The sequence below is a fragment of the Eumetopias jubatus genome, unplaced genomic scaffold (genome assembly GCF_037043125.1).
Source record: "Eumetopias jubatus isolate StellerSeaLion01/CBP00866 unplaced genomic scaffold, mEumJub1_p1.0 scaffold_3, whole genome shotgun sequence".
Taxonomy (NCBI): Eukaryota; Metazoa; Chordata; class Mammalia; order Carnivora; family Otariidae; genus Eumetopias; species Eumetopias jubatus.
In genome coordinates, this window is record NW_028274809.1 from 163,084,591 (window position 1) to 163,107,806 (window position 23,216).

Below are 23,216 nucleotides of genomic sequence, written 5' to 3' on the forward strand. Positions count from 1 at the left end.
AGGCGTTAAAGGGTATGGCTGGACATGTTGCAATAAAATTATTTTCTGTGTTAGTACAAATGAAACCACTCATGAAAGTTGTCAGCAGTTGCGATACATTATGTATTATACTTTATTTTATGTTGTATACATGTGCATATACATTGTATGCATGTACATATGATAATGTATATTATTCATTATTACCACTATTGTTTGAAGGTGTGTTGCTTAGTAAAGTGAGAATGAGACCAGGGCGGGTTGATACAGAAACTTAAATGTTGCCATTACAAAATCAGTTATCTTCAGAGGTTGCCTATGCCAGGATGCTTGAATACCTCTTTGCACAGCTAAGGTAGCATTTGGTCAGCAGCTGTTTTGGAGGAAGTACCCAAAAAGTTGATTTCTTGACCCTTGGGCAGCATGAAGGAAAGGACAGTATGATGTTAGGTGATCTGATGACAGACGCTTGGTAGAGCCTGACGGTTGAGATCTGGAAGGGAATCAAAGTATACAAATTGGTAAAAAAATCATAGGCTTAGTCATCCTACAAACTGGAGAGGATCTTCACATGTTCTTCACATGCTCTTCTCTCATTTAGAGATGTCACTGTTTTCTGCTACCTTGTACAACATGAAAAATTCCTTTTTAAGAAGATAAATGTAGCTTTCAACAGATACAGGAAATAAATCAACTGCTTTAAAAAGCAATCTTTTTGGTGTTCTTACATCATAAATGTAAAAAAGATGTTCTTAATGAGATGTCTATAATATGTTGTGTTTTGTGTTATAGGAATAAATCCAGATCCACAACTGAACTGAATGATTACCCTACAAATAAAAATGGTAAATGTGATTTTTCCCCCAAATTCTTCAGCACAGTTGCTTGTTTATGCTATCACATGCTATGATCAGTATTTTTAAAGTCAATATATTTCAGATTCATTAAGATAACATAATTAAAATACCAAGTATTTTTAGCGTTTGTGTATAAAAACAAAACTATCTTATGTTTACTTTGGCTTTACTTTATAATGGAGGGGGTACTGGGAGATGAAAATGGTTTTAAATAGCTAATGAAACGTGGAAATTTTTCAGTATTATTGATAGTTTTGTATAGATTTTATCTTGCAGCCAAGGAAATGGGACAGAAAAGTTTTCTGCAGAATACCAGGGGACTTAAAAATTGTTTATAAACTTGAAATTGTACATTTAAGTGTCAAGATGTCCAAAAGTCCAAAATGATAATGATTTTGCTAACCTGGCAAAAATGATTTGGAACCCGATATTGTTAGTATAAAGTGTATTTTTAGGACTGCATGTAACAAATTATATAACTAAGGAAAAAAAAAAACACTAAGCAAAAAGCATGATTTTAAGCAGCGTTTGCATAACAGGTTTTGGGCAAAGCAGGTGCTTGCTAGTCAGTTATATAAATGAATGAAGGTCCAGGTGAGGACTGGGGTGAATTTGGTGGACATGTCCACTGAGCGGGTAGCCACGTGAAAGAATGCAAGCCTGCCCTTGCCATGTGGGAGAATGCAAGGCCATTGTTTCCGTGGTTAAAGAGAAGTTAAAAACAATGTGGATTTTCATGTTATCTTTTAAGTGCTGACAAGGATAAATAAAATTTAAAGCGCTCTGTGAGCCAAACCGCACATCTACAGACCTTAAATGGTCAGGTGGAAGCTAGTGTGTAACCTCTGGTTACAGCTTGTAGAATTTAGTTTCTATTGGGTCCTATGATCACTCCTCCTCCTTAACACTGAGGAGCTTCCATTTTCTGGTCCTACTCTAAATTTCCAGCTCTTTTGCTCTTTTTGTTATTAGGGACCCCTGACTAAAACCAAAATTTTCTCTTTCGCAGTTGCCAATTGATCAGATGCTCTCTGGTCTTACTTGTTTGGATTTCTGGGTTTCTTTTCCCCTTGAATTTGCCCCTAGCCACCATTAAAATCCATCAGTACTTTAAGTACTTCGATCTTCAGTATGTGTTTTCTTCCCTCTACTAACCGTAAGCTCTTGAAGAGCAGGCAGTGAACTTATGAAATATTTTATTGAAAAACTTGGTTATGCCAATAAGGCACTTTTAAAATAGAAAATATTTAATTTAAAATCTGACCAAATTGATAGGCTGTGGGCACCCACCAAGGTAAATATAGGTGGGCATGAGAAAACTTTGGCCTTGTTCACTGCTTGCTGGAAGATGAACTAAGGCAGAGATGCACTGTGAATTTAGAAAAATTAACAACAGCGGTAAATCTGGAGAGTGAAAGGAAACAAATCCTTAGATGGAATTTCCTAATCCAAATTAAAGGGGGAAGAAACTTCAAAGTTACAGACGTTTTACTCAAATCAGAAATTAATCAGCAAATCCAAAATGAGACAAAGTCTTCAGGATAAAACCTAACTGAATCGTCAGCATGTATTCTACATCCAAATTATAGCTTTGTCAGTTTCTCAGAGGACGAACAAGCCTGTTCACAGTCCTTGGTTAACATTTGGGTTACTTGGATATTGTTCAGTTTCACAAAAGCTATTTTAGCGGTTGAAGGTGCTCTCATTCCTACAATTTGGTCATGGCTTACTGTAGAACTTACTGTAGAACCACGAAGACTTGAGTGGAGTCAGCTGGAGAAACAGGCATATAAGTCTTGCTCTCCCCCGGCGGAGTGTAAGTTTTTGAAGGCATTGTCACAGCAAGTTTTCAATAAGCCTATGTGTTTGGTTGATTTAATTTCAGAAGGAAGGGACAAGTGGAAGAGAAATTATTTGTAGGCGAGCACTTTGTAACTTAATAGCGCTGAAATCAATGCTGGTTGTTTGCTTTTTTGGGCAGCCTCCTTAAGTCTTCCTGAGTCCACTCTGTGGCATGCCTCTGGGTGTGGAACTGGAATTTCCAGGAATCGCAGATTTGACTTTTAGGTTCCCATGCAGCAGTCTCACTGAGAATTGATGTTACATATGTGTATAGTGTCACATCTTTTGCTACATTGTATCTGGAGGTTTATCCACAATCTCCCCCCCCCCACCTTTAATAATGTGCTAATCCAGCAGCTTCTGATGTGTTTTTAATTTAGGAGGCAATAAATATTTAGACCAAATTGGGAGCACTAGCTCATCACAGAGGAGCTCCAAGAAGGAACAAGTCCCATCGGAAGCAGAGTTAGAGAGACAACAAATTCTTCAAGAAATGAGGAAGAGAACATCTCTTCTCAATGACAACAGCTGGATCCGGCAGCGCAGTTCCAGTGTGCATAAAGAGCCGATCTGTCTGCCTGGGATTATGAGAAGGTGCGGGACTTTTTAGGAGTTATTTCCTCTTCGTACTCTGAAGCAGATGTTTAATTTCTAGACATGCTGGTTACCTTGGACAGGAGAGATGTCATAATTTCTTCTTGTCTTATTTAAGAGTTAGTGGAGAAGGGAAAATGCAGCAGATGTCATTGCGTGTATGTGATCGAGCATGTATTGAGTGCCACACATATGCCTGTTACTTTGTCTCCATCATCTGACTTGCTCTGGGGAAAATGTTTTGAGGCAGGGGTAGTGATGCTGTTTTTCCATATGGAGAAACTGTGGCTCAAGCGGGGAATACACTTGGACAAAACCACATGGTAATAGGTTGCAAAGCTGGATGTAGAACTCTGAAGTGCAATTCAAGCACTTAAATGTCCTTCCTTGGCTGCTGAACTGAAAAAGAAAATTATAATTTTTTGATTTTATTTTTTTTATAAGGAGATAATGGTTTTTTTATAAGGAGATAATGGTTCAATTGGAATCATGATAATAGTGTTCACAAAGTGTGAAACCTAATTTTTGTAACTTTAAAAAATATAGATATAAATTAATTGGAGAGGAGAAGATGAATATTCTAAAAGATGTATCTTGAGTAAATGAATACTGAAGCTACTTTTATTAAGTGTTTTCACAGGTGACAAACTGAGGAAAATTTGTAACACATTCGAAAGGGCTATTTATCTCAATTTACAAGTAACTTTTGTAAATCAGTAAATAAAGTGTGACAACTTTATAGAAACATAGACAAGTGATATGAGCAGAGAGTTCATAGAAAAAGAAGCAAAGTCAGTAAACATTTAAAAGATCAGCCCTACTCCTAAAACAACAATCCTGTATCTCCTTATGAGATTTGTAGAGTTAAATGGTTGATTAACTCAATCCAGTATTGACAGTGGTATAAGGAAATAGGAATTCTTGTTCTCAGTTGGGTGGAAAGTTTTTCAGTGTTTATTAAACAAAAGTTTTTACGTCCATACCCTGTCAGCAATTTAGTTCCTGGCACTTTATTTCTGAATGTATTTGGATAAGTATGCAAAGATATATTGAAGGATATATTCTTAAATGTTATTGGCAAAAAAGAAGCAGAGTATCTATTAATAAGAGTACTTAGTGCTTGCTAAACAAATAGTGGCACATTGATAAACCCACTAAGTTTTGAGGTGGTGTATGAGACAGCAATGTCTCTTTCTTTTATAGTGGTATAGTATTCTGCCTTATCACAAATCATATCAAAATTGGGCAGCTCTTTGGATGATGTTGGTTGGGGCACTTGGACAGTTATAGTCCTTCTGAGCAGGGGTTGGCAATTTTTTTTTTTTTTTTTTTGTATGAAGGACCAGATCGTAAATAATTTTGGCTTTGTAGGCCACATCAGTCTCTGTCACATATTCTTTGGTTTTTTTTAATGACCATTGGAAAATTAAAATTACCCTTAGCTCACGATCTGTACATATCCTGACAGTGAGCTATTATTTGCTGTATGTCTGATGTTGATGCTCTCCTGATAGGTCCTCGGGAGCTATTGGTGGGGAGCTGCTGGTCGGGAGCTTCTGCTCCCTTGCAGCCCCTCCACAGAGTTGCTTGGGCTGCCTCATGACATGGCACCTGGATTCAAAGAGGAAAGCTTGCAGAAGATAAGCCCTAATGTGCGAGTGTTTACAGACCTCCATTTGTATATGTTTGCTTATGTCCCCTTGGCCTAACATGTCATATGGCCAAGCAGAAAATCAGTGGGACGGGACCACACAATGGCATGGATACCAAGAGGATGATTCACTGGGGGCCTCTAAAGTGCTGTCTTTGTGTGAACTGACTTGAAGATAGCTCTGAGATAATATATTACCTGGAACAAAGTGAGTTATGAAGAGTATACATTGTAGAGTAATCCCATTTGTTTAAGAGTGTTAAACTCATGAACCCATTGCATATGTATATAGACATGACTCTACTTGTGAATTTGTCTCTGTATGAAAATCTGTATGTAACAGAAAAAGTCTAGAAGTTAACAGTGGTTACCTCTGGGAATTAGGGCAGGTACATTTTGGTAAGTGAGGGTGGAGGGAAAATTTATTCTTCCCTCAAATACCCTTCTATATTGCTTGGGTCTTTCTCATCACAATGATGTAGTACTGTAATTTTAAAAGAAAAAAATAGGGGAGCCTGGGTGACTCAGTCATTAAGCGTCTGCCTTCGGCTCAGGTCATGATCCCGGGGTCCTGGGATCGAGCCCCACATCGGGCTCCCCGCTCTGCGGGAGGCCTGCTTCTCCCTCTCCCACTCCCCCTGCTTGTGTTCCCTCTCTCGCTGTGTCTCTCTCTGTCAAATAAATAAATAAAATTTAAAAAAAAATACATATTTCAAACTTGGGATAAGAGTTCAAGTTTTAAATGTAATAACAAAATTGACCTGTTAGAAATAAACCATTTAGGGACACCTGGGTGGCTCAGTTGGTTAAGCGTCTGCCTTCAGTTCAGGTCATGATCCCAGGGTCCTGGGATCGAGCCCCACATCTGGCTCCCTGCTCAGCGGGGAGTCTCCTTCTCCCTCTCCCTCTGCCTGCTGTTCTGCCTACTTGTGCTATCTTTCTGTCAAATAAATAAATAAAATCTTCTAAAAAAAATAAACCATTTATAATTTGGAGTCAGTCTTTGTAGATCAGAATTAATGTAAGCACTTGAATTCATTCAAGAGAGATTTTCTGAAAGTTGTATTTAAATCAGTTTGTGAACTAAATTCGATTTTACTGTTTTAAATAATTTTTGAGCATCTTATTTATTTATCTATATATCTATTTGAGAGAGAAAGACAGAGCAGGGGGAGGGGCAGAGAGAGAGGGAGAGAGAATCCCAAGCAGACTTTGCACTGAGTGTGGAGCTTAATGCTGGGCTCGATCCCAGGACCCTGAGATCACAACCTAAGCTGAAACCCAGAGTCGTCCACTTAACTGACTGAGCCACCCAGGTGCCCCAACTCTATTTTAAATGCATATTCAGTTTAAGGGACGTGGTTGGTGAATGCTTCTATAAGATGGACATTAGACAGTCGATTAAATTCGGGGTTTGGGGTGGGAGTGAGGACTGCAGAGTAGGAATTATCTGGATTACTCTGGAATCAAGGAGACACTGGTTTGAAAGCCAGTTCCACCACTAACTAGCTCTTTTTCATATGGGCAAGTTAACTTCTAGAGATATATAAAAAAGTGTGAAGATTAAATAAGTTAAAAATTTTGTGACCGTGTTAGTCTAATACCTGACATATGTAAGTTACTAAATGGTATTTTTCTTTTGGTTGGGCTTCAAAAATTAAGACTGATATGTCTAATCCATTGAAGATTTAAAGGAGGAATGTATGTCTTGGTAGTAGTTTATTAAAAAAATTTTTTTTAGTATTTTCTTTTCCACTTTGGTGTTTTTTCTTTAAGCACCAAGTAAATGAAAATAAGTGAAGATTAATTGAATATGAAACATCATGATGTTGATGAAAAGAAACTTTAGTTATTAAAGGTAATTTTTTATGTAACTGGACTTGTTAGATTAATACCTACTTATAAAATACATAAAATGCGTATTTTAGGGACTATAATGATGTATTGATTCTAGTTGAATGTATTATATATCTTTTTTTAATTTTATTATGTTATGTCAATCACCATACATTACATCATTAGTTTTTGATGTATGTGTTCCATGATTTGTTGTTTGCGTGTAACACCCAGTGCTCCATGCAGTACATGCCCTCTTTAATACCCATCACCAGGCTGACCCATCCCCCCACCCCCTCTGCTCTAGAACCCTCAGTTTGTTTCTCAGAGTCCATAGTCTCTCATGGTTCGTCTCCCAAAATCGGAGGGGGAATGTATTATATAGTCTTAATGAGCTCTTTCCATGTTTCAGAGGTGAATCTCTAGATAACCTGGATTCCCCAAGATCCAGTTCTTGGAAACCATCCCCTTGGCTCAATCAGTCTTCAGGAATCCATGCTTCTTCCTCTGTTCAAGACTTCAGTCGCCCCCCGCCTCAGCTGGTGTCCATGTCAAACCGGGCCTACATGCGGAATCCATCCTCCAGCATCCCCCCTCCTTCCACTGGTTCCGTGAAGGCCACGGCTGCACCTTCTCCCACACCACGCAGCCATTCTCCTTCGGCATCACAGCCAGGCTCTCAGCTCCGCAACAGGTGAGGACCTTTGTCTTGGGGAATTTTTCATTAAAATTTCCCCAAAGTCTTGTCCAAATTTTCTAGTGAAAACCAGAAACAAGCCTTTGAGAATCTGTCAAATTCACTGTTCCTTTACCAAATCAATTAAAGGCTTCTTAATGGCTTTCCATGCTACCCTAAGAGCATTTATGGATGTCTTGTGAAGCCATTGGAGACCTTTAAAACATGTACCTCATTGCCAATGTCTCGTTTGCTTTTGCCTGTGGTCAGTGCAGACATACTCGTATAATGCTCAGCACGGAACCATAAAAATATACAGTAGCTTATGAATGCATTTGCAGTTTATGAGTAAGAGCAGTATTATAAAATGTTTGACTTTGATTGAGACTGTAGTACCAACTCTTTTTATAGGCACTAAGTTGAAAAGGAAAGCATTATAACCAAGCTCCATTGTCTGTGGAACTTTTAACAAGCTGAATAGAAAAATGTTAAGTAGTTAGATAATGCTTTTTTTGTTTGTTTTTGGTTTTCAAAACCATTGCTGGCTTCTTATCTAGTTTGCCAACATTTTGTTCAGACTACATCGACTGAATTCTGTAGGTTATATGCTGCAGGTACTGGGTAAGAGTTTTAACTATAGGTCTTGATTCCATTTGCCTTTTGATGTGGAGGAAAACACAGATATCAACATGCGTTGGGTTTTGAGGTTTGCACAGCTTCCCTACAGACGACCAGTGCGTCCATGAAGCCCACACAGCAGTGTTTCTGCTGTCATCTGAAGGGGGTTCTACCGGCATATAGTATTTTCCGTTGCAAGTGAGGTCCTGAAAAGTAAAAACACGGTGATAAATATTGGAATGTTTTTTAGCTGTCAAGGGATTTTGTTAAGAAAACATATCCATCTAAAATAATGTTACTTGTACCAGGATCTCTAAAATGTGTATCATGGAGTTTGACTTAAGAAGGGGTGCAAATGTGTGGTAAATGTTGGGCAGAGATGAAGGCTCTTGAGTGGGAGGAGGCAGCATCTACTCACTGAGAGCTCCACCCTAGGAGAGCAGGCAGGAGACAGGCGGTTGGCCCTTCTGCCCTGGAGAGGTTTCTGTCTCGGAGGTGGTCCTCTTGTGCGAGACCCTTGGCAGTTCTGCACTTTCAGAGTCACTAACCTGGGCCAGTACTGTGGGATGCAGTGGTACTAAGTGACCTTTACCTTCCCACCTGGGACAGGAGAGACTTGCATCCAAAGGAAAGTCGCCACCGTCCTTACCTGTGCCCATGGTAGCTGTCAGCCACTTGTCATCTCCTCCTCCCAGAGGCAGTCCTGGAAGCCAGAGGCACCGTCAGGAAAGCCCTGGTCCTTCTGTATAACTAGAGGAGCAGGTGAATGAGGAGGAGAATGGGAAGATAAGACTGAGATGGTAGAAGGGGCACGGTAGAGCTTTCTGGGTGGAGCTGGGGCTTGCTCTCTTAGGGTCCGGCCGGGTGTGACGGGAGGAGGGCTGGGCTTTGGCTGGTGACCTGGCTGGATTAGAGGAGAGGAAGACTCGTGCTGAATACAGATGTGATCTCAGGAGAATAATGTCCGGAGTTACAGAATGGACGAATTACACCGAAATTGTTAATTTACATGAAGGAGGTGTCAAGGGTTTCAGAACCGCCACGCGGAGCTCCTTCGAGGTACAACACAGCATACTTTGGTTGGTTGGTGACAGTTTTCCTCCCACAGATCTATACTTTCCTAAGAATTATTAATGTTAATGCCAGAGTGTGATTTTAAGTAACCTTGATTTGCGCCGATGAAAGCCTCCCTTCCGTTCTCGTTCCGTGTCTAGGTCAGTCAGTGGGAAGCGTGTGTGCTCCTACTGTAATAACATTCTGGGCAAAGGAGCCGCCATGATCATCGAGTCCCTGGGTCTTTGTTATCATTTGCATTGTTTTAAGGTGAGACCGAGACGAACAGCCTGTAGGCCCGCAAAGCTTTGCTTGGAGAGCGCATGGCTTCTTGGCGGGCTGGGTGTGAATGTCCCACTAACCAACTCAGTGCTACATTTTGTCAGTCTGTGCTGCACTTTGAATCGCAAATTGCCTGTTCTCAAATCTTGAACCTAGTCTCAAAAATTAAATCCAGAACACTGTGCACTTCTGGTCTTTAGTCTGTTAAGATTCTATGAGTAAAATTTACAGCTTATATGTCCTTTCTTTAACATGCTGTCACAGGCATACTTGAAATATAATTTAGCAGTGTTATTAACAGCATGGGGACATGCAAATCGGAGTGTCTGAGAGCCTAGCTTTGATAGGGAGGGTATGTAAAGAAGAGCATTGTCAAATATTTTTACGATTGCAAAGCCTGCTTATACCTGATGGGTTTTTGCACATAAGAACTAAACCTGTAATTTACTTCATTTTGCATTCTCTGTCTTTAGAGACACATCTGTGTGATTCTAGAACTTGCATTGTGCCAGAAAGAGACTCTGGTTCTTATTCCTGGAGTCCTGCAGAACACAGCTTGCTTAAGCCCGTGTGTCGCTGGCTTGAGTAGTTCCTGGGCAGGCAGAACCAGTCAAAATAATCAGTGTTTGGGTATGTCGAACCAATATATGCAGTCTCAAAGTGCAAGTGCCACGTGCAAACACTCGTCAAGCTGGGGCAGCAGGCCACCAGGCATTGCCCACCTCAGAGGAAAGTGCCAGAACCCCACTCCCCATTCACTTCTCTGGTTCTTCCATGTAATGCCTTATCCTCTCACATTCCCCTGTAAGAAATGAAGACTCAATTCTTTCCGGCCAATCAGCAGATCATTTTTACTCTTTTGGTATATTTAGAATGATCATTTCGGCTCTTAAAATTAGACTTATGTATTCTTTAATGTCTCATCTGGCAGGCTTGATTTTAATCTACTAATTATCTTTTGGGCTTTTTTTTCTTTGCTGAAACAATTCTAAGAGCTTAAATTTGCATTCTGCTCAGTTTCCCCCCTCCCCGCCCCGGGAGTGCCCTGAGAGTTCTCCAACTGACTGATTGTCGTGGTTCTTTTTTGTCCCTCAGTGTGTGGCCTGTGAGTGTGACCTCGGAGGCTCCTCCTCAGGAGCCGAAGTCAGAATCAGAAACCACCAACTCTACTGCAACGACTGCTATCTCAGATTCAAATGTAAGAGAGCAAATCAGGGAGAAAATTTCTTGTCTTTTAAGGAGACCACGGGTTCCCATGCATTTCCCTGAATCTGCAGCCATGTCCCCCTCAAGCTCCCTGCCTTAGAATTCCAGGCTTTAGGAAGCTTTGTGTGTGCCCCCGCTTCAAAGCAGGTATGGTGAGTGGGTCAGTGCTCCAGACTCCATCCACTCTCGGGAGGGTTGAGGGGCCAAGGAGTTGGAGAGGGACACCTGCCTGAGTCAGGACGGCATCCATTAGAAGAAACTTCTAATGACTTGAGGCTATCAACAAACCCAAACAGACAGTTTAAAATGATCCTTCTGGGTAGACTGTAATCTGTTTCTTGGCTAAGAATCAGTCCCTCATTATCAGCTGATTTCTGTTACTTCACAGTGGGCTTTGTTTCTGTGACTTAGAACATGACCAACTTTAAAAACAGTGGTTTGAAAAAGGTAGTAAAGAATAGCTTATGCTTTGTTACTATATAAGCATATATTAGTATGATTAATATTTTTAAAAGGAGAACATGAATTCTGATTTTATGGTGTTTGGGTGTCATTTTTGGGAAAACTGAGTTTTTCAAAAACTTCACATGCGAATTTGTGTCTAAGCATGTTTTTGTTTGTGTGTTATAAAACCGAGGCTAGCTCCAATAGATTGCATATCGTTTATAGCCACATAAAGACAACCATTTACTGCTATTGATATTTTGGACCTTGATGCTGGTAACATGTGTTTCTTCCTTATTGTGAAAGGGTGTTACAAGTGGTATCAGCAAAACCATTTGCTTTTGAACTCTGAGGTATTTACATGGCCCTTTATGTGAAGAGTGCTTTGAAAATGGTTTCAGCCCGGTCAACTCTCTTTTATCTGTCAGCGGGTTGTGAACCTTCGCTCCCCGGCGTCCAGTCCTTTTCTGGATATGACCACTGCGGTTGGAGAGTGGCAAGGCTGGGCACGTAATGGCGGGAGTGTGTGTATGTGTGTGCGCTTTTCTCTCTTGAATCAAATTCCCAAGCCAAATAGAATTGATTTTTGAAATCTTCAGGGGAAAATTGCCCATGCCTTTTCTCTCCTCCAGTACAAATAATAGAGAGTTGAGTGTAACTTACTTCTATATCAGCAGTTTATATTTACTTCATTTTTGCAAAGAAAGGGTTCTAGAACCGAGGCTGTGATTTGCCTTGCTTTATCTTAAGTGAGTGACAGGTCACTCTTTTACCTCACGGGGCCATTCTCTGAGTGATTACTGCTATGTATCCCGGGCGGCGATATCCAAGTATTTCTCTATCCTAAGTACTTTTCTTTTTTTCTCCTTGCCTGATCAGCTGGACGGCCAACCGCCATGTGATGTAAGCCTCCATACGAAAGCACTGTTGCAGATAGAAGAAGAGGTGGTTGCTGCTGATGTAGATCTATAAATACATGTTGTATTGTCATTTTTGCTTTTTTTTAAAAAGGATAACACTTTTTTTTTTTTTAAATTTTTTGCCTCTCTAGATTACATCAGAGTATTATAGTCTTGGTAGAACCTGTATTTTTGTTGTTGTTTATTTATAAGAAGGTGATTCTGTGTGTGGGGGGGGAAGTGCAGTATTTACTTTTTGAATTCAACATCTTAAAAGCACAAGGGAAAAATAAGAACTTAAAAATATTTTTGACGCTGATATTGATCTAGTTTGACTTTCTAGTGGTGTTTTGAAGAGGGTTATTTTATTGTTTTTTTTAAAAGGTTCTGAAACATTATTTGAAATAGTTAATATAAATATATAATTGTATTTGCTCTGTTTATTGTAATGTATACTAAATTAATGCAGAACCATATAGAAAATTTCACTAAAATCTACCCACAAATTTGCTTTCTGTGTCCTTCTTTTCATCTATGTAATTTGTGCTTTTTAAAAAAATTTTTTTAGCATATGTGACATTTTATTTGCTTGATGAGGGGATCTCTGTTTTCTTCACCAGAATGATCACTAAGCAATGCCCAATAGAAAGCTGCTTCTTTTCATTAATACAGAATCATCATGGTTTGTATACCAAAAGTTTTCTCCAGGAACTAATAAGCCTTTCTGTTCCACTGCGTTTGTAAATAAACTTGCTGATGCATTAAGGACTGGTTCTCTTTTTTTCTTCTGTGTGTGTGTATGTGTTTGTCTACCTCCCAGACCTTTTAGTCCCATTTCAGTATTAAACTTGTGTTGATATTTTTTATTTAGCATCTTTACTGAGATAAAAAGTGACATATAAATAAATTTATATATTTAAACCATACAATATGACAAGTTGGATATGTGTGATTACCTATGAAATTATCACCATAATCTTGATACTGTTTTTACTGAAAAATTTCACTAGGAACTTTATTTCTGATGGAAGGTTGTTTCTGAATGCTGTACACTTCTGTGGTAAGAGGTGAAATGAGTGGTGAATTGTTGGATCATTTGGATAAAATCTTGAATCTCTGCTTCCCCAGTGATAAAAGAAAATAGCAGTGAGTTTAGAAAATCTATAGAGGAAAAAAAAAACCCAAATGTACTTTGTTTTAGAAATCTGGAATGGTGAGGCAAGAATACAAAACTTTAGCATGCGTTGAGCAAAAATACCAACTTGCATGAATCCTTTATAACAGTGAAAGTGGAATGGATAATTCTAGGGCATGAGAACTGTATTTGGAATCAGTTAGAGATAAGAAGCTCTAATATAGGGGAAAATTAAAAATTTAGTTTGCTTTTGTTTTTTAGTACTTATTACTTTAATAATCTGAAATGAAGAATGTGCTTATTGGGGCACCTGGCTGGCTCAGTAGATAGGAGCATACGACTCCTGATCTTAGGGTTATAAGTTCAAGCCCCATGCTGGGTTTAGAGATTATTTAAAAATAAAATCTTAAAAAAAAGAATGTGCTTATTGAAGAAAATTGATCAAATGCTCCAAAGCATAAATATAACTCTCAATTCCCAAACTCCAAAGACAAGAGCTCTATTTGAACTCATTCTGTATCTATTTACCCTGTATTCTTAGCATTGGATTGTGAATTTTTCTGTGTTCTTAAAATCGTTTCTATTTATTTATTAATAGTTGCATAGTGCTCCATTGTTTGGTGCTTTTAATGTTTAGTTGATAATTCTGGGCGTATTTCAACTGTTTCTAATGAACATTTTAATATGTATGATATGATTAGCTATATCCATATAAATATATTTCTAACTTAAATCCTGTGATGGACTCATATCTTATTTCTTTATATTTTCATAGATATGAGATTACTGCCTCAGAATATAAGCTCAGATTAAAATATGCCTTTTTAAGGCTGTCATGGTACATATTGCCAAAGTTCCTTCCAGAAAGATGCCACCAGCTTAGATCCCACAGGCAATATGTGGGCTTGTCCATTTCCATACATGCTCACCAAAATGAATTTCTGTTGCCTTGTTGTCTGCTTGATGTGCAGTAGCCCTCAATATGCAGTAGCTGTAAAAATTAATAAATAAACCACTGCTTCAATTTCTGTCTTGTTAATTCCGGTTGTTCAGGTCTCTAGTGCAAGCTTTAGTTCATATGTGGTGATTTTAGTTTTCTGATCCGACATCTTTTCTTTTAGTCCTTTTCATCTAAGCCTCATGTCTTTTCATCTATTCTGTTGACTTTTCTTCTCAGTATGTTCTTAGGACTTTTTTCTCATGTTTCTCACATTATCTTGCTCAGTGATGACAATTTTGTTAGTACAAATTGTTAGGACAGTTTTCAGAGGTTTTCTTCTAAGACATTGGTTCTACAGGACCTCTGTATATACCCGTGAGTATGTGTTGCTTCATCTAGGAACAAGGAAAGAGGCAGTCATTCAATATTGTTTATTCATACCTTATGTCCCTGGCAGTTTTGGGCATTGTAGATAGAACAACACGTAAATTCGAAGTCTTGCTTTTAATTGTGCTTAGATTTTTAGTTGGGAGAGAGAAAGATAAAGGCACGAAAATATAACCCATGATAAGGGTCATGAAGAAGAAGTGACACAGTGTTAAGGAGGATACTCAAGTGCTGGCAACGAGAGTTTGGCCGTGCTTTTTATAATTATAAAGGGTTGTCAGAGGCTGCCTCTTTGACCTTTGAGCCAAAGCCTGAAAGAATGAGGGCGCAAACCTTACAGGGGAGGGGAAAGCATGGCAGACATAGACAACCGCACGTGCAAAAGTCTTAGGGTAGAATATTTGGTGTGTTCAAGAAGCCACCGTGGGGTTAGAACAGAATGAGAAAGAGGATGGGAGATGTGGGGAGGGAGGGCACAGGTCAGCGGACTCTCCTGGGACTTCGGCTCTTACTTTGAATGAGAGAGGGAGACATTGGAGGGTTGAACAGAGGAGGGAAATGAATTACCATTTTATAAGGACTACAGACCACTGTGTGAACAACAGACTCCAGAAGGGCAAAGGTAAAAGCTGGGAGACGGGTCTGGACTACCCTGAAATTGTCCAGGCAGATGTGTTCTTCAGCAGGGTAGGGGCAGGGCAGGTAATGAGGAGTGGGCAGATGAGGCAGTGTGTGTTTGTGTCTTGAAGGTGAAGCTGACAATCTGATGACAGGTAGGATGAATTGTGAGAGAAAGGGAAGAGTCAAAGTCTAAAGTGTTGTCCTGAGGAGCTGAAAGTTAGAATCTTCATTTTCTAAAATGGGTAAGGTTGTGGGTAGAGCACATTTGGGGTGGTGCGGTGGGGAGATCAGAAGTTTGGTTTTTAAACATGGTACGGTGGAACAGTCTATAGATGATTAATGACAGTGTGGAGGAGGCGGCTGGCTCTGCAAGTCTGGAGTTCAGGGGGTCAGGCCGGAGAGATGGATGTAGAGCCATCAGGATATAGATAAATCCTAAGCTGAGAACCGGGAAGACCTCCCCTGGGTTCTGAATAACTAGAGAAGATGTCCAAGGATGGATTCCTGAGAAGACTGGAACCTCTGCAGTGCTAAATGCAGAAAGGAAAGTAGCATGAAAGTTTGTTCTATGCAAGAATGTACTCGTGGCTTTTTACCTAATTTTCATTTATATCACAGGGTGAGAACTACCAAAAAAAAAAAAAAATAGAAATGTTCTGGATTCCAATGGCTACATATGGAATAGTCAGCACTGCCTATCAGAATTGAGGGACAAGACTAATAGGATATGGCAGGGCTGGGATTCTACTTTAACATCCATCCCTGCAATCTGGAAGAGGGATTAAACACATGTTAATATAGGTCCCAGGTCATGTCAGTAAAAATAGCCTTAACAAACCCTAATTTGTCCTTAAAATCCATGAGACTGAGACAGGAAAAAAACCAACTTCAGGATTCTTGTCATAAAGCACGTAGGTGCTGGGAGTATATTTGATGAATACAGAGCAATCCTTCCTCTCCTATGGAGAAGAGGAGCACATACCCACAAGACTCTTGTACCCAGTGTGAGAGGCCAGGGAACTACAGTGTGTGAGAAGCCACGAGGCCTTTACACTAAGGGAGAAGAAGTGACTTCCCAGCAGAATTTATATTTGAACAGCATCTTTAAGAGCAGGCACAATCTTAGCAGATCATGTAGAAGGAACAAAATCCCATTTGAGTGGAGGCCAAACTCCCACAGTTTGTTTCCTTGCTTTGCATTCCCATCAAAACCATACACCATTTGGCCTGTTTTACAGAGGAATGGGAAGATCCCTTGGTGGTCTGTGTGTGGTAGTGTATCCATCTGAGGGTCTGGCCTAGGGTGGGGATACCGCAAGAAGGAATAAGGTGAGAGATCATGACTCCGAAATGGGACAAGACCTAAACGGTATTTATGGAAAGAATAGCTCTGGGACCTCAACCTTGAGTAGGTTGGAGGTGGATGCTTTTGCTAGAGATGAGCTCTGTTTTAGACACACTGTAAAGTTGACATGTGAACGGAAGTCTCTAAAGGTAGCTGGGTTTAAATAGAAAAAAATGGTGTCCATTGTTTGTTCATTTACATGATCAAATTAAAGTTTATGTATTCACCTGAGAGGATGTCAAGGTCGATTCATTCAGCAGTTTAATGTCATCAAAGACCCATATCATTCATCTGAGGCTGTTTGGCCATTCATGAGGGTGGCCTCATCCCAAGGGTAATTACTACCATGGTTACAAGATGGTTGATAGGCTTCATGCTTCCTCGTTCATATGCACTGGAAGAGAGACTGACTCCTCATTGCTCTTAAGTGTGTAGGGGAACTTTTTCAGAAGCCTTTAGAAAGACCTCTGTCCTCATTGGCTGGACTTAGGCTATTTGCCTATATTTGAAACAAGGGTAATCCTATCCTCTGGTAATCCGGACCCCCTTAAGTAGAGTCCAACTTCCAAATCATGAAATTGCTGATTGGAGTATGATTGAGTAAATGTTGGGGAGTCGACCACAACGTGTACCATTGTTAGCCTTTATGAATTCCCTAGAAAATTGAGTATTTGCTTTGTGCAAGACCCTGTCCTGCATTTATAATTAAAACCTTGTCAGTGAGTTTCTTAACAATACAGAAGACACAGGGGGAAGAATGAGAGTATTTCCTTTTATCATATCCAACAAGGACCATTTGAGGGAGTAGTTGATAGAAAATTTAATCTGTTCAAGCAAATATAAAAGATCAGCTCGTGGTGATGAGGTGAAAAATTGGGAAACTGGATAATTTGTGAATACTTTGTTTATATAAAAGTGTGCAAAATATACTTTTTCGGGTTTCTTCGATAAAAATTCATGAAAGGAAACCATGGGTTAAATACTCATCTTTTTATGATTAAATTTTAAGCTTCTTGAAATTATTGATTTTATATGCTATAATCCCATGATATCATTTAACACATTCAGTTGACCCCGTAACTCTTGAAGATTCTGTTTGACAACTCTGTGTGAAGCTTTTTAGCACTTTCACTATTCAAGATCCTCAAAGCTCTTCCTGGTAGGTATTGGTAAGTACTGGCAAGACAGTGAGTATTTTCAACACCAATTTTATAACACAATCCTGTGGAAGATTATTAAAGCGTCTTGCTATTAAAATTAGATTAGAGAAAAAATAGGATTTATTTAACATTCCATAGGAGAGGCCTGGCAGAAATCAGGAAAACAATGCAGCAGTGTTTTTTAGGTTAATTCAGGCTTTTAGCTTACATATTTTTGCGTGCTACTTGCTGCTACTTTTTTTGTTTTTGTTTTTGTTTTTGTTTCAAGCTAAAATGCCTTATTAGATCCGTAATGACTTCAGTGTCACAGACCTGCATGTGAGGCATTGATCTGCCTGTTGCTACTTGAGGCTAAATAGAGAGCTCCTCTTGCATTTATCAGAAGCTCATTCTCCTTTCCGAGCTGTTCCATGGCAGCAGGAAAACATCCGTCAAAGATGGCCAGAGGAAGTCTGTGTGTGCTCTTAAATCCATTTCTTGCCTCCAAATCAGATGAGCTCCCTACAATCCCTTAGTCATAAAATGACAAGTTGGTGGCAGTTTCAAGTTCAGAGGTATAATGAAGTTTAAGATGGACATGATGCCTTCATTCTGATTATGTGTAAGTTCTAGTCTGGGGAATCCAGCTCCTAGATGCAGAGGAGGCCAGATGGGAGCAGAGAGGAGAGAAGACAGGGAAGAGCCTCTCCTACTACCTGAGTTCACTTTAACAAGTGTTTATTGAGTACTAACTATGTGCCAGGTTTATTAGGGACATGAGAGCAAATGTGGTATTTTCATACCGTGAGGTTCAGCTATGAAAATTAAACATTTTTGTCATTGAAATTAGTATCTACTTACAACCCCAGAGTCATGGCCCTGTGGTGGGCCTGTGGATCACTTTGTTCCCCCTGGTTTCTATGCCAAAGGTCACTGCAGCCCTCTTGTCTTCTCTGGGCTTTCTAGTTGGTTAGCCCTACATGGTGGCATCCCCTGGGGTGTCCCCTTCCCCATCTGATCAATGGCTTGGAGGTCTATGCAGTACAACCTATCCAGGATTCTGCTTCGGCATCCATCTCTTCTCTTCAAATATGTCACTCCCATGGTCAACATGTCTGCTCTATTAGCAAAAGGTCATCTCCCCCCCGCCCCATACTCAATCACAGGTTCCAGATTAGGATGGGGGCATTACTCAGCATCCCACAGCCACTTTGCTATTTACCAACTACACATAGAAGTTAATACCTTTCCCTCATGCCTCTTTAAAGGGAGTATATTAGGATGATTCTGACAAAAAATGTTTCTCTCAAATTGTATTTATACATGTGTGCTCATCACTAAAAGATTAATAAAATGGCATTTGTAGTCTCAGTCGACTTAATTTTCAGTGGGATGATGGTGGTTCCAATGACTTGGACACTGCCTGCTTTTCTAGTTCATGAAGCATTTCTTGTGGGAGTGGTCTCCAAAATGAGGTGCAAGCAAGATGATCCACTGTGTTGTAGGAAGAATATATTATATTCATTAACGTATGTTTCAAAAGGAAAACTTGAAGCTTCTGTAATAGTTCAGAGAAGGGTTGACACACCCATGCCTGTCTTTATGTCTGTTAATCACGTGTGGTACAAAAACCACGAAGTATCCAATGGCAGGCTGGGAATTCCACACCGTGCAGGGGTTGACGATGGTGCCCTCGGTTGGCATGTTCTGATGTATTACAATTTACTTGTGGCATCACCTTGCAAGATTTGAAAAAAACTGAGCATGAAGAGCATGAAAAAGAACCTCTACGAAATTGTCAGTGATGTTTGAAGTGAAGATTCAACCTGTCTTTCACATACTACATAAACATACCACAAGGATAAATGTTTACAGGTGTCTTTTGCAGATAGTAGAAAGACAAATCCTCTGGTTCTTCCTGCAGAGGTTAAAATAGCTGAGATACTGGCAAGAGCATAGAAACCGACACACCCGTGTGTTCCTTTGGCAGCAAGTATTAAGGGAAGAGGCATAGGAAACATTGCTGAAGTCAAGAAGAAACAAACCTGAAACAATTCGTTGTAGGAGGTTTGCTATTGGCACAGGTATCTATCTGCACCATATCTCAGCGTGTGGTATTTGTTAAATTCTGTTTCAGTGATGGAATACAAGAACTATTTCTTATAAGCCCTCAAAAGGGAAATATCCCAGAAGACCTAATCAACTGTAAATTATTTCTGTATTACAAATTATTTGTGGTAAAACTGTGCATGTTTACACATTGATGAAACCGTATTTTGGAATAAAACGGAGGTTACAGGACATAGGCACAGAGTTTTCTATATTATCACTATGATTAAGCTATTTTTACATCATTTTCCCCAAGTTTTAGCTTTAAATTGTAGCCAGAAATTCACAGATGTTAATTTTATAAAGATCTTTTTTCATGGATTTGATACACATATATATTGTGAAAGGAGTCCCCCAGTTGAGTCAATTAACCTATCCATCACCCCACATACAGTGGCGCCCCCTTATCCTGGTTTTTGCTTTCTGAGGTTTCAGTTAAAACCCCCGCCCTGCCCCAGGATCCGGAAGCAGATGATCCTCCTTTTGACTTTTGATGTATGGTCAGAAAAAAATAGTGGCCTAAGGCTACCCCATGAGGCCTACATCATTCACCACTTCGTCTCATTACCTAGGCATTTTATCATCTCCCATCAAATACAAGAAAAAGGGTAAGATTTTGAGAGACCACATTCAAATAACTTTTATTACAGTATATTATTATAATTTTATGTTATCAGTCACCGTTAATCTCTTACTGTGCCTAATTTATAAATTAAGTATTAGCGTAGGTATGTGTACATAGGAAAAAAGAATATATGTTGGATTTGATACTATCCATGGTTTCAGGCATCTACTGGAGGTCTTGGAATGTATTCCCTGAGGATAAGGAGGAGATCGCTGTATTTCTTCTGGTTTTTTTTGGGTGAAAACACTTAAGTTCTCAGCAGATTTCAGTATACAATACAGTGTTATCAACTATGGTCACCATTTTATACTTTAGATCTTCAGACCTTATTCATCTTGTAACTGAGAGTTACTACTCTTTTATCAAGCTCACCCTATATTTCCCCCACTGCCCAGACCCCTGGAAACCAGTTTTCTTTTCTTTTTTTTTTTAATATTTTATTTATTTATTTGACAGAGAAACAGAGAGAGAAAAAGCACAAGCAGGGGAATGGGAGAGGGAGAAGCAGGCTCCCCACTGAGCAGGGAGCCCAATGAGGGGCTCGATCCTCATGACCTGAGCCAAAGGCAGACGTTCAACTGACTGAGCCACCCAGGCGCCCCCTGGCAACCACTCTTCTAACTCTTTAAAAACAAGATCTTTACCAGACTAAAATAACACTTTGTAATCAAATAGAGAATGACCATGAAAATCTTGGGAGTTTTTTTTTTAATTTTTATTTTTGCTATATTTGATGGCAATAATGTTCGATGTTTTTGTTTTCTTTACTCTGTTTGGCAGTAGCTGAAGATGTTACCCATTTTTTTTCCTTTGCAAGAAAAGTGTTCCAAATTTGTTGACCTCTTCCTTTTCCTTGGCTGTCTGTGGCTTGCCTAGTAGATATTTAAAGTACAAAAACATAAACTTAATAATCTTCTTGTACAATAAACGTGCTAATTTAAAAATGAATAAAAAATAACTCCTTTTGAAAAAGCATAGGCCATAGAATATTTTGAAAATTAATGTTTAAAAAGTTCCCATTTTCATAGGGTTTTGTTGCAAAAAAAAACCCCCATAAATATTTCATGCATAACAGTTCTCATTGGAAACTAATATGTTTTAAAATATTTTCAAATGATGCATTTTAGAGTTTGAAGTAATTTGTTTAGGTATACCCACACAAGATTCAATGAGTAACTATAATGAGATGAAAATTTACCAGCTCATTTTTAAAAGCTTTTATTTTAATTTCAGTTTACCAGCTCATTTTTAACAAAACTTCTGCCTAAATGGTAGATGGCATAGAACAATGAGCAACTGAAACCCAAAGAAGCAAATTGAATTGAATTAAGGTGTCTCAGACCAGAACTGGAATTTAGGCCTGTCTTTTCCTGTGTGGATCTTCCCATCTTACATCCTTTTAATGTATTTTTATTACCCTAGGTGAAGAAGATTTACATCTGCTGGAGAATTGGACCATTAGCAGTGGGACTCACTCTATTTGGTTATAACACAGCTGGGGGTAGAAACTTGAACTTCCAGAGACCTGCATCTCCATGGGAAAAGCCGTAGGTGAGGAGATACAGCACGAGGTCTCACCCTGAATCTTGCTTTTTCCGTAAAGAGCTGTATTGTTTTGTTCCGCAACTCCTTGAGGGTTAGATTCAAGTTTTCTAATTATTTTGTATCGCCTTCATGGCAAGTAGCACGTATGAAGTCAGGACGGTGTAATGGTTAAGACAACAGTGAGTGTTGAAAGTCACAGGATCTGTGGCGGGGCATCTACTAGATGTATGACCTTGACAGACTGACTTTCCTCTCCCGGCCGCACTCTTCTCATGTGCGAAACACAAGGAATAGGCAGGTTACTAATTGCCTGTATCTCATGAGCTTCCTGGGACCAAGAACCAAGTCAACTCCTGTAAAGCTCTTAGAAATGAGGCTGGCAAACAAACAATACTAGTTAACTCTTGGCTGAATGGTGATGGCTGAGTTTTGGAAGAAAGAATAGAAGCTATTTTCTAAAACCTTTACTTCGGCTTTTGAGATGAAAGCGGATTGACACAATCTTAGAAAATTGACAAAGAGCATAGGGTGCGCCCGTGTTCCTAATTTTGGACTTTGTGAGGATTTTTACTGCACAGAATTCCTTTTCTGTACTTATAACACTAGGTGGCAGTGTTGGCACAAGATGGGAAAATCCAGAGTGGGTTTTGTTTTTTGGTTTCTTTTCTTTTCTTTCCCCTTCCAGAGAACTTTCTAGTCAGCTTTTGAATCTCTGATCAGTCCAATATTAGTAGTCTGAGCACAGCCCAGAGCTGAATCCTACAGGAGACTGGCTAAAAGATTAACAGGAAATTTAAATGATCATTGTCTCCTACGGGCTTGTTGAGTCCTGGAGAAGGTAAGGCCTTATTTCAAAATCAGGCTTTGGCCCTTTTTTTCTGCTTGGGAATGGATTAGGGAAGGCTTCCGCGCGCTAAGCAGTGGCCTGGAGAGACCGTGCCTCTCCCTGGAAACACCCCAGCTTTGAGAGGCTGTCATGTTTCAGGAATTTCCATGCTTCCTCCGCTAATGAGCCAACTACCCTTTGCAGTGGGGATTTGGCTGCACTGTTTCTTGCTGACTCTCTTTATGGGGCAGGCAGATATTTGCCAGGACACTCGGGTCTTGATTTTTAAAATTGCCCGTTTTTTAAAATACGATTTCGATTCATTTTAGATTGTTTTATCTGGGGGTCCTCGAAGAAAGGTAAGAGTAGATTGCTAGAATTATCACCTGTTAAAGTGAAAAATGCAACTGACCCAAGTGGGCAAAGGCATAGGGCCCACAGGAGTATGGGGGGGGTGCTCCTGTTCCTTCTTTGAACTGCATGTTCACGGTGTTAATTGAACCCAAAGAGTTTTCATTAGATCAACTCCTCAATGGATTTGGGCATCTTTCTTTCTCTCTCCCCACACATACCCACATTTTTATTCATTCAAACCACAAATATATTT

The 23,216-nt window shown here is 39.6% G+C and overlaps 1 protein-coding gene across 8 annotated transcripts in view; it reads left to right on the forward strand.

Moving 5' to 3' along the window:
• Positions 1 to 12,010, forward strand: part of LMO7 (LIM domain 7) — a 192,468-nt gene extending 180,458 nt beyond the window's left edge. For 7 of the 8 annotated variants that reach the window (XM_088022207.1, XM_088022209.1, XM_088022208.1 and 4 more), the window contains 6 exons: positions 772 to 824; positions 3,059 to 3,272; positions 7,172 to 7,453; positions 9,268 to 9,376; positions 10,484 to 10,586; positions 11,918 to 12,004. In XM_088022207.1, the coding sequence (XP_087878333.1) occupies positions 772 to 824; positions 3,059 to 3,272; positions 7,172 to 7,453; positions 9,268 to 9,376; positions 10,484 to 10,586; positions 11,918 to 11,940 (784 nt within the window). In that variant the 3' untranslated portion in view covers positions 11,941 to 12,004. Of the gene's footprint in view, positions 1 to 771; positions 825 to 3,058; positions 3,273 to 7,171; positions 7,454 to 9,267; positions 9,377 to 10,483; positions 10,587 to 11,917 lie in introns of all 8 variants that reach the window. The other variant, XM_028106098.2, reaches the window with a different exon arrangement.
• Positions 12,011 to 23,216: the final 11,206 nt, after the last annotated feature.